Below are 15,479 nucleotides of genomic sequence, written 5' to 3' on the forward strand. Positions count from 1 at the left end.
TATGGACTCAATTACCAGTGGAACTGTCAAGTCCCATTTTTCTGTACTACCATTTGGGAAAAGGAGGACCGAAAAAGAATGGGTATACAAATAAATTTTGGCCTGTATATGCATACTCTATCTTTGGAAGAATATACAACAAACTTGTAACATTGATTGCTTCTGTGGAGAGGAATTGATAAGAGAAAAATTTATCACATATACCTTTTGCACCTTCTGAATTTTGAGCCATGTGACTATATTACTTATACAAAAATTATTTAAAAACCGAACTGTTCCAAGGACTCAATCTTTGGACAAGTGTTATGAAACACAGATGTCCATTGTAGCAATTTTCATCATAGTGAAGTTAGAATATACATGAAACATATATGTAAGGAAATCATTCCATTCCTCAACTTGGCTGTAGTGGGAATATACTTTTTCTTTTTTATCTTTTATCTTTTTCTTTTTGCAGCTGTGCTTAGAAGGGAATATAATTTTATGAGGAGGAAAGTCGAGCTCAAATTGGTCAAGTGGCTAGCATATTTCCCCCAGGTGAATCAGGAATGAAACACACTGACCCGGACAAGCTTTGGGTTACTTGGGATCTTTTTGGAATATGGTCATGGTTGAATGAACTCAATGCTCTTTCCCTTTCCCTGATTCTTTCCACTGATACATAGGATGCTGAGACCATGAAAGTCGAAAAGATCCCACTGGAAACTGAGACGTGTGATACTTGAAAAAAATTATGGCTGCTCAAGGGTTTACATGTCACATTCTGCACAGGTTCCGAGACCTTATGGAAGGAAACTCTGTGTGTCAGCTGAGAGCATGACTCCAAATTCTCTCCGTTGTTACCAAAGTCTTGCTCTAAACCTAATGAGGTAGGGATGATAAAAACCTTGAAAATTAGGCATAGAAATCTTGTTAACCTAATAAAGCCACTGACTGACACATCACCAGCAAATATCACTTAATAGTGAAATGTTAGAATCATTTTCTTCTAAAATCAAGAATGGATGACTCAGCTATTAATGCTTCTGCTTAACAATGTTCTGAAGGTATTGACCCGTGTAGGAAAAGTAGGAAAAAAAAAGTATATTAAAAAGAAGAAACAAACAAAAATAACCTTGTCATTATTGACAGATGATGATGGTCTCACAGACACCCAAAAAAATACATAAACGAATTGCTGGAATTAACATAAGAGTTTAACAAGATGGTTAAACATAAATATGCAAAGACCAATTGCATTTCTAGGTATCAGCAATAATCAGTTAAAAAATACAATTAGAAAAAGTAGTATTTTCAAAAGCTTCAAAATATTGCACCAAGAAATAAATCTAACAAAAGATATATCTTTTGTGATTAAGAAAATTATAACAAGAATAAGCCAGGTATGGTGGCTCAGGCCTGTAATCCGAGCACTTTGGGAGGCCAAAGCGGGTGGATCACCTGAGGTCAGGAGTTAGAGACCAGCCTGGCCAACATGGTGAAATCCTATCTCTACTAAAAATACAAAAATTAGCTGAGCGTGGTGGCAGGTGCCTGTAATCCCAGCTACTCGGGAGGCTGAGGCAGGGGAATCCCTTGAACCAGGGAGGCGGAGGTTGCAGTGAGCCAAGATTGTGCCACTGCACTCCAGCCTGGGTGACAAGAATGAAGCTCCATCTCAAAAAAAAAAAAAAAAAAAAAAGAATTATAAGCCATTAGTGAAAAAAACTAAATAATATGACCAAAGGGAAATATATACCACATTCATGAGCATAAGCAGGAATACTAAAAAAATTTATCCAAGTTAATCTATAAATTCAATGCAATTCAATTATAACTCTTATCAGAACTTTTCATGGTTTAACAAGCTGCTTCTCAAAGTTACAGAAGATCAAAGACCTAGGGACATCCAAACTAATGTGAGAGAACAAGGTGTGGGTACACATCACACCTGAAATAAAGATGTGTTACAATAAAGTGCAGCCATTAAGACAGTTTGATATTAAAGCTGAGCTACACAGACCAATGGAACAGAGAACTGAGAAAAGAATCCTGCGTATATGGAAATTTGATATTTGACATTAGACAACAAATAGGCACCAAGAGAACTGGCTATCCAGATGAATAAAATTAGAAAATGGATCTCTGCCTTAAAATGTATGCAAAAATCAATTCCTCAATGAATAAAGATGTGAATGTAAAAACCAAGAACCGAAAACTTTTTGAAGAAAATGTAAGCATGTATTTTACGACTTTAGTATGAAGATTTCACAGAGGAAGCGGAAAATACTAATCATACAGGAAAATACTGACAAATTCATCCACATTAACAAAATATCTTTTGTTCAGCCAGCAACACCAAGGAAAAAGTAGAAAAATAGGCTCTTAGATGGGAAAAGACATTTGCAATGTATACACTCAGTAGAAGAGGAATATTTAAAATAAATAAGCAGCTCCTTCAACTCAATAAGAAAAACACAAATAGCCCAATAGAAAAAAATCAGTAAAAGGTACAAATAGGCAATTCACAAAAGGGCAAATATGAAAAAAATGTGAAACTGACTAGTAAACTATAAAGAGATACTATCTCACTCACAGCTGCTGGACTAGCAAAAGTTAAAAAAAATCTGATAATACCAAGTGACTACATATTCTTATAATGCATACTATACAGCAGTGAGAATGAATGTGCATTAGGTACCAACATCAACGACTCCAAATCATAATGAAGGAAAAAAGTTACATTGTGGGCCAGGTGCGGTGGCTCACGCTTGTAATCCCAGCACTTTGGGAAGCCAAGGCACGCGGATTGCTTGAGGCCCCAGGAGTTCAAGACCAGTCAGGCCAACATGATGAAACCCTATCTCTACTAAAAATACAAAAAATTAGCCAGGTCTGGTGGCGCATGCCTGTAATCCCAGCTACTTAGGAGGCTGAAGCATGAGAATTGCTGGAACCCGAATGGTGGAGGTTACAGTGAACTGAGATTGCACCACTGTATTCCAGCCTGGGCAACAGGAGCCTCTGTCTTAAAAAAAGAAAAAAAAATTATATTATACACAGTACTGCTTATATAAAGTTTTAAAATTTACGTATTTTGTTTACTTTTTAGAGACAGTCTTACTCCGTCATTCAGGGTGGAAATGTAGTGGTGCATTCATGAGTCACTGTATCCTCAACCTACTAGGCTCAAAGGGTCCTCCCACCTCGGCCTCTCCAGCAGCTGGGATCACAGGCAAGTGCCACCGCACCCAGCTAATTAAAAAAATTTTTTTGTACATATGGGGATCTCACTTTGTTGCTCAGGCTACTTTCAAACTGCTGGACTCAAAGGATCCTCCCACTGCAGCCTCCCAAAGTGCTGGGATTATACTTGTGAGCCACCATGCCTAGCCATATAAAGTTTAAAAACAGAAAGCAATTCTACATCTCACTGACAGCAGGCTGGGTATGGTGGCTCCCGCCTGTAATTCTAGCACTTTGGGAGGCCAAGGCAAGAGGACTGCTTGAGCCTAGGAGTTTGAGACCAGTCTGGGCAACATGACAAAACCCCGTCTCTACAAAAAAATACAAAAATTAGCCGGGCATGGTGGTGTGTGCCTGTAGTCCGGGGCTGAGGTGGGAGGACCGCTTGAGCTTGGGAAGTGGAGGTTGTAGTGAGCTGAGATCGTGCCACTGCACTCGAGCCTGGAAGACAGAGCCAGACCCTGTCTCTCAAAAACAAACAAACAAATGAACAAACAAAGAAAAACACTGACACCTACAAACACAAGTATTAAAATTATTAGGACGTGTAAGAATGATGAACACCAAATCCAGGGTTACTAACACCTCTAAGGAGGAGAAGTTAGATCATACAGGACACTTGAACTGTGTGTATAGTTTTTTTTTATATTTTAGCTGGGTGATGGTGTCACGGCAGTTTGTCATATTATTTGTTATGCCTTTTAGCACATTAGACATTTTTACAATAAAGAAAAAAGATGTAGGGAGAAAGACACTAATTTCTAGCCCAACTTGAAGCAGGAGACTATTCATTTCTTCCTCATTTCTTCAGTTTGATCCCTGAAAGTCACTGAAGGAAGTAAAAAATTAAAAGACCATTCCAACGGTCTCTCAATGTCTTTTAAACATCAAAGCTGCAGACAGAAAAGAGATGCAGGGAGTTGCTGACCTGGGAATTTTCCTGGCCCCAATTCCTATCCATAAGTTTGCCTTGTCTTCAGCTAAGGCCTAAAATATCCAGGAATTTTTGCTAGTGTGGTATTCATTAGGAAGAATATAGTTTGGACCGTTTTATAAAAATGTTATACTGGAGCAAACCCCAACCTACTGGCTTTCAAAAATGAATTCTTTAGTCATATTTTACTCTTGTTTCAAAGAAAAGGACATTTGATAAGGGAACAGCTTTTACAGGAATCTCAGAGGCCACACCTTATATTACAGAGGAGGAACAGACAGAAAGAGGACCTGAAGGAGAAAACCCCTAAGATCCTAAGAAGTGAGTTTTTGCAAAAGTCTTTCTCGTCTTCAGACAACAGTCTTAAAAAGCATCAATTCTAATTCCTTCAGAGACCAGCATGTTATGTTAAACAGTAGATCGGGAAAATATTTTCTGATTTGAAAATGAAAACTCAGTTTCAACACAGAAAGAGGCAAAAAAGCACTTCCAAGTACTCAGAAAACAGCTAAGTGATTATCTTGGCCACTTGTTCGGATTTCAATACCTTAATCAGCTCTTTTTCGTTATGGAGGTCCTCGTGAAGCTCTGGAAGAGGATCTTCACTTTGTGCCTTTAAAACTTGTAGCCTGCTTTTCAACTCCTTGATTTTCTTTTCACACTGGTCCCAGGTCTATTTGAAAACAAGATTAAAACTGGTAAGTACTTTGCTCTTTGGAATGAATTGTGGAAACAGAATAGCTCATTTACTCCACATAATCTTTCTATTAAATTTGTTTTTATAAATCACACAGATACCCAGTTCCTTGTCTTGAGCAGACTATGGTCTCCCAAAAGCAGAAGGAACACCAATATGACTCGAGCCTCCTTGCAGCTTTACCTGTGGCTCATTTCAACCACCAGGCTGGCCTTTGCTTGAAAATAGTTCTTCTGGGCCGGGCATGGTGGCTTAAGCCTGTAATCCCAGCACTTTGGGAGGCCAAAGTGGGTGGATCACCTGAGGTCAGGAGTTCAAGACCAGCCTGGCCAATATGGCAAAACTCTGTCTCTACTAAAAATATAAAAATTAGTTGGGTGTGGTGGCATGTGCCTGTAATCCTAGCTACTTGGGAGGCTGAGACAGGAGAATTGCTTGAACCTGGGAGGCGGAGGCTGCAGTGAGCCGAGATCGCGCCATTGCACTGCAGCCTGGGCGACAGAGCAAGACTCCATCTCAATAAATAAATAAATAAATAAATAAAAATAAAAAAGTTCTTCCTCGCTCCCCATATCCTTTTCATCTAACCAATGTGATTTCTACTTTAATTTTGGAAAAGTTCACACCTAAAAGGCTACTGTATGGATTAACTGTTAGCATTGACAGTCTTTGGCATATGCTATAATAGCACCACAGAGCACAAGCACTCAGCCACCTTCCTTGTCTTCTTTTCCACCATCACCCGTCTCCTCTGCTGACTCTCTTCTCCTTTCTACAGCCCGGCTTTAGTGACCTTTTCACATTCAACCTTCACTTTCCATTTCTCACCACTGTGCTGACTACTACCTTCTGCTTAAAGCACTTTCCTGTTTACAAAGCATTTTCAACTTTATTAACCCATAGTAATTATAATAACCTTAGGAGATATACAGGGAAAGTATTATCATTTTTAAAACAAGTATTATCATATTTAAATGGAAAAACTAAGGCTCAGAGAAAAATGACTAGCCCATGGATCTGGGGTTAAAAGCCAAGTCAAGGGTCGACCATCTCTTTTCTTGAAATTTTAATTGTTGAACAAAATAGGTGCCTGCATTTTCAACTATAGGGTATTTATATTCGATTCATTAGGATAAACTTCTTTTCCTGAAGTTACTAAAACTATACAAATCTACAATGAAACACTATTCTTCAGTACAGCTGATACCTAAACATACTTGGGTTGGCCTCAGTCTATGGTAACCCCTCACTGACGGGAGGCCACTTGTCTAGCAATATCAACTATCTGAAGCTCAACTCAAAAGAAAGCAAAGGGAGAAGCAAAATCATGAGTTCTTCAAACTGTTATTTGCAATTATCATTATGCTTTACAAACATGGCAGATGCTTAGCAAATGTTTGCTAGTTAATGAATTCCATATAGTCCATATACCAAATAAAATTCAGATACTTTATTCACAGGAGAAAATCTCAAGCCCTAACTCAGCATATATTTACTCTTAATTCAGAAAAATATGTCTGATAAGTTTGGTTATCTAGTTTTAGCACACATGACAGGTTAGAAAGAGTGGGCTTTAATAAGAAGTAAGTGAGCTTGGAAAAAGAAAAAGTAAAAATAGCTTGACATTAAGAGGAGAGAAAGAAAAATGATAAAAACCATATCAGAATTCAAAGAGCACAGTAGTTCAGGGAGGGCCATACGTTCAAAGCAATTCAGAGGCCTTGAGAACAACTTGGTATCTTAGCATTACAAAACAATAACGATTTTCCTAATAGTGACTTAAAATATAACACTGTAGTTCTTAAATGTATAATCATACATTATTTGGAAAATTCACTTATATGGAAAAGTACATTCTCTGATGACAGCAGAAAAACGAAGTGTTTCTGTCTGTTTCTTTTCATATACTATGCCAAGAACAGGCTGTACATGGAACATTAGTTTTATGTATTGAACTTTAATTGAATATGTTTCCTGTTTCATAAAAATAAGTATCTTAATAGAATCTCAAGTATTTAAATACTAAACATTGAGCTTTTGCAATGCTATATCATCATTTCACATTAAGTAACTGGCATGACTTATGGATTAGAGCTTGAATTGGAAACTCATGATACTACAGTTTCCTAAAATCATTTCCGTTTTTCACACCGCAAATGAAAATCTATGTACTGAATTTGAGTATCATGAATGGAAAAGTAAGTGGTGAGTTTACCTCTACAGTGCTCTGGAACTGCTTAATCATCTCTGCCAGCTGGGGCTCCATGTCTTTCCAGTTGTCCTGAAGTTTACTGATTCTCCTACCCACAGACTCTTTAGTTTCCAGATCAGTTGTGAACAGTAACTTTTTTCCAGCTTCCAAGGTTAGGGCATAGGTAGTTCGCCATCTCTGAAAATGAATTTCTTTATTCTAAGAAAAAAAAAGAAAAGTAATTTGCTTAGGTTTCTGATGTGTTCAAAATGTGATTGTGTGTGTGTGTGTGTGTGTGTGTGTGTGTGTGTGTGTTTCCTTCAGAGTTTTTCTTAAGAGTTAAACTAGATATAAATTAGATAAATTGGGTTAGAATGTACATACACACACACTCACATCAAAAGCTAATGTTTTACATTGAGTAGATAAGCATACTACTAAGTGAGGTGTTCTTAAAATAATTTCCAAAGACCGGTGAGATAAGATTCTTAGTGTAATGATTAGAAGCACAGAGAAATAAAAAAAATATACATCATAGAATAATAGCCTGCAAGGTAAATGGGTCTAAGAGTATTTTCTTAATACTGTGAATGGAGTAACAGACCTGAAATCAAGTAACAGACCTTACATTATGCTAAACAAATATAAAAGGAAAGAATGCAAGAAAGGGTAAAAATACAAAAAAAATACATTTCTTAAGCTTTTTATGGGCACATAAACATGTACATGGATATGTGCCCCAAAGGGGCAGCTTTAAAAAATTCCATCCAAATATCATGTAGGCTTTCTGAAAATTAAAAACAATTTTTTAGGCCTGGTGTGATGGCTCATGCTTGTAATCCCAGCACTTTGGGAGGCCAAGACAGGCAGATCAATTGAGCTCAGGAGTTCGAGACCAGCCTGGCCCACATGGAGAAACTGTGTCTCTACTAAAAATACAAAAATTAGCCAGGCATGATGGTGGATGCCTGTAATTCCGGCTACTTGGGAGGCTGAGTCGCAAGAATCACTTTAACCCGGGAGGCAGAGGTTGCAGTTAGCCAAGATCACGCCACTGCACTCCAGCCTGGGTGACAGAGTGAGGCTTTGTCTCAAAAAAATAAAAATTAAAAAAAAATCAAAAACAAAATTTTTTAAGAGACAAGGTCTTGTTTATTTTTATTTTTATTTTTCTATTTTTTAGTGGCAGTGTTACAGCTCCGTGACTGCTCCTGCAGAGCAGGGCCACTCCATAGGCAGTATGCAGAGAGTAGCGGAGGTCCTGTTTTTTAAGAGATGCACCACCACACCTGGCTACATGGGTTTTCTTTAAAGAGATTGAAACTAGGTGTTTATAATACAAAAATAAAGTAAAAACTTTAAAATTTGTCCATATTCCTAAAGGCATTTGGTTTTGGAGGAAAAATTAAATAGTTTTTGTCTGTTCTAAATACGTTTTCCCGGCTGGGCATTCTGGTGAGTACTGTGGCCACAGCTACTCGAGAGGCCAAGGTAGCCTCACCAGAAGTTTGAGGTTACACTGAGCTATGATCACGCCACTGCACTACAGCCTGGGAGACAGAATGAGTACCTATATCTAAAAATGTATATAAGCAAATAAATAACACAATTAAATATTATTTCCTTCACCTTGAAATTTCTTGAGGGAGACAGAGTGTGGGCATTTTCCATAATGGGAGCTGATAAACATCAACAGAGCATCACTAATTTACAAAGGCGTTTCTGAGAAGCCTGAAGATCACCCATACCCAAAGAAGGAAAGCCAAATGCAACCTCAGGAGCAGCACACAAATAAAAGAAACAGCAACTGGACCACAGGCACTCCACGCGCGTCTCTCCAACGTATTGTGCTGTGCAAATGAGCCACTGGTAGAAGACCTGCTCCTCCCTTAGTCTTCCCTGACTTGGTCAACAGCACACTATTCACCAAGATGCTCAAGCTTCAATACAGAGTCATCCTTCATCCAGCTTTTCCTTTACCAGATTCACAAACCGACACTCCAAAATACAGTGTTTTGACATGCTGAACTGAAGAAGTCTCAGGGTCTCTCTGCCCTCCCGCATTGTGTCTCCTAAAGAAGCTAAAGTCCTTTATCTGCCTAAGACCCGGACTCACCAAGGAGAATGATTGTTTTCTCTTTCCCTCCCTGTTACCTCATTATCTTATTGCAGAAAAGAACACCCAGATGTAACCACACCCGAACAGACTCTTTCAAGATGACTGCCTCCAAGGATCACTGAAACTCCAAAGATAACCTCTTTTTTTTTTTTTTTTTTTAAAGACAGGTCTTGCTCTTACCCAGGCTAGAGTGCAGTGGTGCGACCATGGCTCATCGCAGTCTCAACCTCCCGGGCTCAAGTGTGATCCTCCCGCCTCAGCCTCCTGAGCAGCTGGGAGTACATGTATGCACCACCACGCCTGGCTAATTTTTAAATTTTTTTGTAGAGACAGGGGTCTCACTATGTTGTCCAGGCTGGTCTCAAACTGGGCTCAAGGGATGTGTTGGGATTGCAGCCAATCCTCATCAAACTGTGGCACCTGTGTCCCCTCCTCTCAAACTCATGTGGGCACATATGATGGCCTTCATTATTAGAGTGTGGCAGAAGCGATAGATGTGACTTCTGAGGCTGGGTTTATAAGGCAATACAGCTTGTTCTGGGGATAAGAATCTTTGAAGCCATTGGGGTACCATATAAGAAGTCTGGCCACCAGAAGCCCTCACATGGCAAGACCACAGAGAATGATGCCCAAGGAGAGGAGCTCCACTGTCCTAGCTCCTTGCTGCTCCAGTTGTTCCAGCCTAAGCATCGGTCATGTGAGTGAGCTTCAGATGACGCCAGCCCCAGCCACCATGTGACTGTAACTGCCTGAGAGACCCCAAGCAGAAACCACCAACCCTTGTCAACCCCAAGAATGACAAGACAGAATGATGAGTGTCATTATGCAGCGATAGGTAAGTGCGATGTTAGGATTCCTACTTTTTTTTCTTTAGCTCCCCTACAACCAGGAACAGCCAAAGTGATCTTTAAAAAATACAGGGCTGGGCACGGTGGCTCACGCCTGTAATCCCAGCACTTTGGGAGGCCAAGATGGGTGGATCACCTGAGGTCAGGAGTTCGAGACCAGCCTGACCAGCAGGGTGAAACCTTTTCTCTACTAAAAATACAAAAATTAGCTGGGCGTGGTGGCAGGCACCTGTAATCCCAGCTACTCGGGAGGCTGAGACATGAGAATCGCTTCAACCTGGGAGGCGGAGGTTGCAGTGAGCCAAGATTGCACCACTGCACTCCAGCCTGGGCGACAGAGCGAGACTCTATCTCAAAAAATAAATAAATAAATAAAAAGAAAAAGAAAAAGAAACAAACAAGCAGTGTCATGCTGCCCTCTCCCTCAGCTGAAATGCTTCAAAGGCTTCCTGGTTCCAGCCAGACCAGGTAATCCAGCTACCACACCCAGCCTGCAAAATACTCCTCCCTACCCGGCTTTCTAGTTCACCTCCTGCCACTGCTGCCTTGCCAGCTCTGCGCCAGTCACACTGGCCTTTTCGCCGTTCCTCTGCTGTGCTGAGCTTGTTCTCATCTTGGGGACTTGGAGTAAGCCTCTCCTTCGGTCTGAAAGGCTCTTTCCTCAGATCTTGCATGGCTGGCTCCTTCTCATCATTCAGTCCCAGGTTAATTGTCACATGGCCAGAGACAACCTAATCTAAAGGAGCCACACATCCCCATCTCTACTGGCCCTGTTTTAATGATCTATGTTAAGTCTTATTACAATCTGATATTTTACTATTTATTAATTTATCTGATTAATTATTCTGGTTTACTTACTACTTTGTCTGCCCTTATGAGAGCGAAGGTCTTCTCTCCGTCCACAGAATACACCCAGCACTTAGGACAGTGATTGGCACAGAGAAGGCACTCAATTAATATGCGATGATTGCATAACGAGTGAGGGCTGTGCAGGATTTCAGGAGGGTGGTGTTTGTTGAGAGGCTTCTCTAAGGTGGACAGTAGCTCTACAGCTCCATGGGACATCCCAACACCTACGTTAATCCTGTGCTCATCAAGCAAGTTTCTTTTGGAAAGCTTTGTTGCCTGAATGAATTTGCCCCTTTATTTTTATTTTTTACAATTAGTTTTTAAAATTTTTGTGAGTGCATGAGATTTTTAAATATAGGCATGCAATGTCAAATAAGCACATCATGGAGAATGGGGTTTCCATCCCCTCAAGCATTTATCCTTTGAGTTACAAATAATCCAATTACATTCTTTAAGTTATTTAAAAAATACACAATTAAATTATTATTGACTATAGTCACCCTACTGTGTGCTATCAAATAGTTAGGTCTTATTCATTCTATTTTTTTTTTTGTACCCACTGAATTTGCCCTTCAAGAGTAAACAAAACCATCACTGTACATTACTACACTAATGGTCAATTTATACATTAGTCAGTGGCTTAAGAATCTGGGTGGTTTGAGTCTGTCGCCCTGAAATCCTCCACTTTATTCACCCATCTCCACTCCATGCCTCCTCTCATGGCCCAAGAGAACCTCAGTATTTCTGGATGAATGGGTAATATTGGGTTTCCAACCTCACAATGCTAGGGACCGGGCTGTGGGGTGTGGTGACTGCACCTTGCTGGCCTCACATTGCAGAGAGCACACTTGGATCACATTATCATCAAAAACATTAAACCAAAGGTGAATGAACATCTTGCAAATAATGGCCACGCTGTGGTTCTCACAATGCTACGATGCATACACTACCTTCAGCTCATGGATCAGACTTCTGGTTTGGTAGAGGCTGAAGCGCTCCTGGCCCTTCACTGCAGATAGCAGGTGGCTGGTGTCATTGAGGAAGCGAAACAAGTTCTCCACAGAAGTAGTGAAATCCTGCCACTGCCTCACCAGCCCATCAATGTCACCCTTCCTCTGCCGAACACCCCGAACGGCATTCTGCCACCGATCCGTCAGCTTTGAGAATTCTGAAATAAATTCTGGTCTGGGGAGAAACAAATGGTTATAGAATCCAGACATCAACATGTAGAAAAAATAACTATCAGTGGGTAATAGCAGCTCAGATTCAGTTTTTATAAGTATAATTTACATGAAAAAAAATCCCAACTTCTAAAAACCTGAGTACTATTCCATTTAAACATGATTAAAGCTTTGGGAAGGGCAGCATGCAGACTGAAGTTAGCAGAAGGTATCTGCACGTAACCCGGTATTTTGCCAGCATGCATAACCATTCCCTTAAACAAACTGAAGCTGCTTTAATATACATTATGCCAAATACAGAAAGGAAAATAGAAACTGGATCAATGGGAAACAGATGAACAGGCAGGTACTTTGTAACACTATGGATTACTTGAGTGTACTTTACATAATTTTAGCAATAAAGAGCATGCCTTATTGCAGCTACTCAACAGTTTTTTTTTTTTTTTTTTTTTTGAGACGGAGTCTTGCTCTGTTGCCCAGGCTGGAGTGCAGTGGCGCGATCTCGGCTCACTGCAAGCTCCGCCTCCCGGGTTCAGGCCATTCTCCTGCCTCAGCCTCCCGTGTAGCTGGGACTACAGGTGCCTGCCACCACACCCGGCTAATTTTTTTGTATTTTTAGTAGAGATGGGGTTTCACTGTGTTAGCCAGGATGGTCTCTATCTTCTGACCTTGTGATCCGCCTGCCTCGGCCTCCCAAAGTGCTGGGATTACAGGCGTGAGCCATCGCGCCCGGCCAACAGTTCTTTTCTGGATAAATAATATCCTTCACATAAGAAACAAGGCCTCTTAGTTATTATGGGAAAGTCATGTTTTTCTGTACAGATCAAATAGAAATTAGTTTATCATCCTGGAACTGGCTTGAATTTACTGCTTCAGATCTAGGGAGAAAGGGCTTTACATTTCTTAGTTATGCTGAAGGAAGATTCAGAGGTGTATGGGTGGTGATGTGGAAGAAAAATCATACCCATTAGGACATTTAGAGAAGTATATAAGTGGCCAGGCCACGTCCAGGCTGTCTGCCATGTGTACCAGCTGCATGAGCAGACTCACTCAGCATTAGCAGACTGGCCAAAGGGGCTCTGTTCAGCCTGACTGGCACTGCCCAGTGACCCTAAGCCCACATATGTAGCATGGAGAGAAAGCCCTTCTTCATACTTATAGGATTTAGCTACTTACTGGGAACACTAGGAATAATTTTTTAGAAATTATTTTTTAAGTAGCAAAACATCATGAGGAAGATGGTAGAGAGGGAAATAGCACAGAAGAATCATTTGGGGGCACAAACTTAGTTAACAATACTTGAGAAGTGAGCATTTTCCAAAGCTGCTGGGCTGCTAACCCCATCCATCTACCATAGGGAAAAGGTGTCTGTCATTGATGTTTTTATGGTCACCCAGCAAGATCTAGTCCCACTACATAGTTAGAAGCCTGGTCCCATGGTGATCTGTCATGAACATGGCCACAGGGCACCAACATGGTCAAGGTTCACATGGCAGAAAGCCTGCCCCAACTGAATGCATTACCTTTCATCCACCCACAACCTTCATGAGACCCAGACAGCTCACCTGTTCTCTATTTCTGCTGTGTCCAGGAGTTGTAAAGATTGGGTGACACAGGAATCAGCAATTGTCTGGTTTATAGAAACTTCAGCTTCTAACATCTGCATATGAGTCCAAACAGAAAACATCAGCTAGTAAAATTCATTTTATGAATCTAGGAACCTACATTTCCTATTAAAATCTAAGCTCACAAAGGATATGATGAATAATTTTCATATTATTTGAATCTACTGCAAAAAAATGTTCAGCTATCATATCAACATCACCTATGAATATATTCTTAAAAGCAAACAGGTTTAATAATAATTACATCTAATACTCATTTGTTAGGCATTTATGATTTGGTAGGCACTCTGTAAAACATGCATTGTCTCATTTATTTCTCAGACTTAGGACTTAAGTACTATTATTACATCCATCTGAAGAGGAGGAAACTAAGGTATAAAAAGGTTGAGTAACTTATTCAAGGCCACTCAGCTTTTTGGCAGGGGAAATTTCATTTTAATTGGATGACCTTCATGTAGCAATGCAGACTTCAATCAGTTAACATTAAAAAGTTGCAGTGAACTAATTCTGCACACTTTTGAAATGTGTCCTTTGTAATCCCAGCACTTTGGGAGGCCAAGGCAGGTGGATCACTTGAGGTCAGAAGTTTGAGACCAGCCTGGTCAACATTGTGAACCCCATCTCTACTAAAAATACAAAAATTAGCCAGGTGCAGTGGCACATGCCTGTAGTCCCAGTTACATCGAAGGCTGAGTCACGAGAATTGCTTGAGCCTGGGGGATGGAAGTTTCAGTGACCTGAGATTGCACCACTGCACTCCAGCCTGGGTGACACAGAAAGACTGATCTGCCTATAACCACCAGGAGTATTTTCAAATACATGTCAGCATAAGCATTGAGGAAAGTCCTGTGAAATTATGAATGCTACAGTTATAATTATACCAAGTGCTTTAATACTATGGAGAATTACTGAGTGAAAATACAAAGATGAGTTGAAATATTTTATTATACCATTCTTGATAGAATGGTATAATATTTGCATTTTGTGGAAGCAAAGTTGTACTAGAAGCTTCCATGTACTGCAGAAAATCTAGGAGTCCTGTCCCTAACAAAATAGAGCAGTAAATGTTGAAATTTATGAAACGTATGAGAATTTTACAAATGACCAATTGACAACTGAATTTGCTTAAAGGTATACATTCTGTATTTAGAGACTGATAGGTACACTCCCTGTGTTTTATTTAAAGCTATCTTTTCCTGACTCCTGCCCCAGGTGAGTGGTTCAAGGGTGGCAGAGAACACAGGTTTACCTCATAGGTTTTCTGCTGCTCCAGGAGCTCAGGAAGGCTGTTAGCCACATCCACTTTGAGTGCTTCTTTTATCTTCTCCAAAAGTTGGATCCACTTTTCACAGCAATAAAGAAACTTTTCATTCAATCCAATTCCCTGAAGCTCACTACAAAGGTTTAAAACAAAACACACCCATATTAACAATGCCATTGCTGAGCTGAAGCCGTTAATTTTACTTTGAAACAACGACAGAGAAGGGATGTTCTAACCTGCAGCGCTCCAGTGCCGTGGCCGTGGCCCGAATCCACTGCCGGTTCACATTTTGTAACGTCTTCACAGCTACGTCACTAAGTGGGAGCTTGAGGCTCACTTCATTCAAATGTTCAATATCAGGTGACTGGGCTGTCAGTGCCAGCACATGATTCTAGTTTTAAAAAATTAAAGTATAGGTTTTTGGATGCCAATAAGATATTTAGATGACAAACAACTCTCCTTATCTCAAAGATGAAGGGAAACTGGGGCCTGAACAGGCAAATTACTTGCCCACAATCAAACAGCTAGCTAATGTTAGAGTGGGACCTA

General features: G+C 40.2%; 1 protein-coding gene across 14 annotated transcripts in view; it reads right to left on the reverse strand.

The window, feature by feature from the left end:
• SYNE2 (spectrin repeat containing nuclear envelope protein 2) overlaps positions 1 to 15,479 on the reverse strand; it is a 392,481-nt gene that overhangs the window by 44,447 nt on the left and 332,555 nt on the right. For all 14 annotated transcript variants that reach the window (XM_030929921.1, XM_030929916.1, XM_030929913.1 and 11 more), the window contains 6 exons: positions 15,167 to 15,321; positions 14,919 to 15,063; positions 13,610 to 13,704; positions 11,814 to 12,048; positions 7,072 to 7,266; positions 4,707 to 4,832 (listed from right to left, as the gene is read on the reverse strand). In XM_030929921.1, coding sequence (XP_030785781.1) covers positions 4,707 to 4,832; positions 7,072 to 7,266; positions 11,814 to 12,048; positions 13,610 to 13,704; positions 14,919 to 15,063; positions 15,167 to 15,321 — 951 coding nt within the window. The remainder of the gene's footprint in view (positions 1 to 4,706; positions 4,833 to 7,071; positions 7,267 to 11,813; positions 12,049 to 13,609; positions 13,705 to 14,918; positions 15,064 to 15,166; positions 15,322 to 15,479) is intronic.

The sequence above is a fragment of the Rhinopithecus roxellana genome, chromosome 5 (genome assembly GCF_007565055.1).
Source record: "Rhinopithecus roxellana isolate Shanxi Qingling chromosome 5, ASM756505v1, whole genome shotgun sequence".
Classification (NCBI taxonomy): Eukaryota; Metazoa; Chordata; class Mammalia; order Primates; family Cercopithecidae; genus Rhinopithecus; species Rhinopithecus roxellana.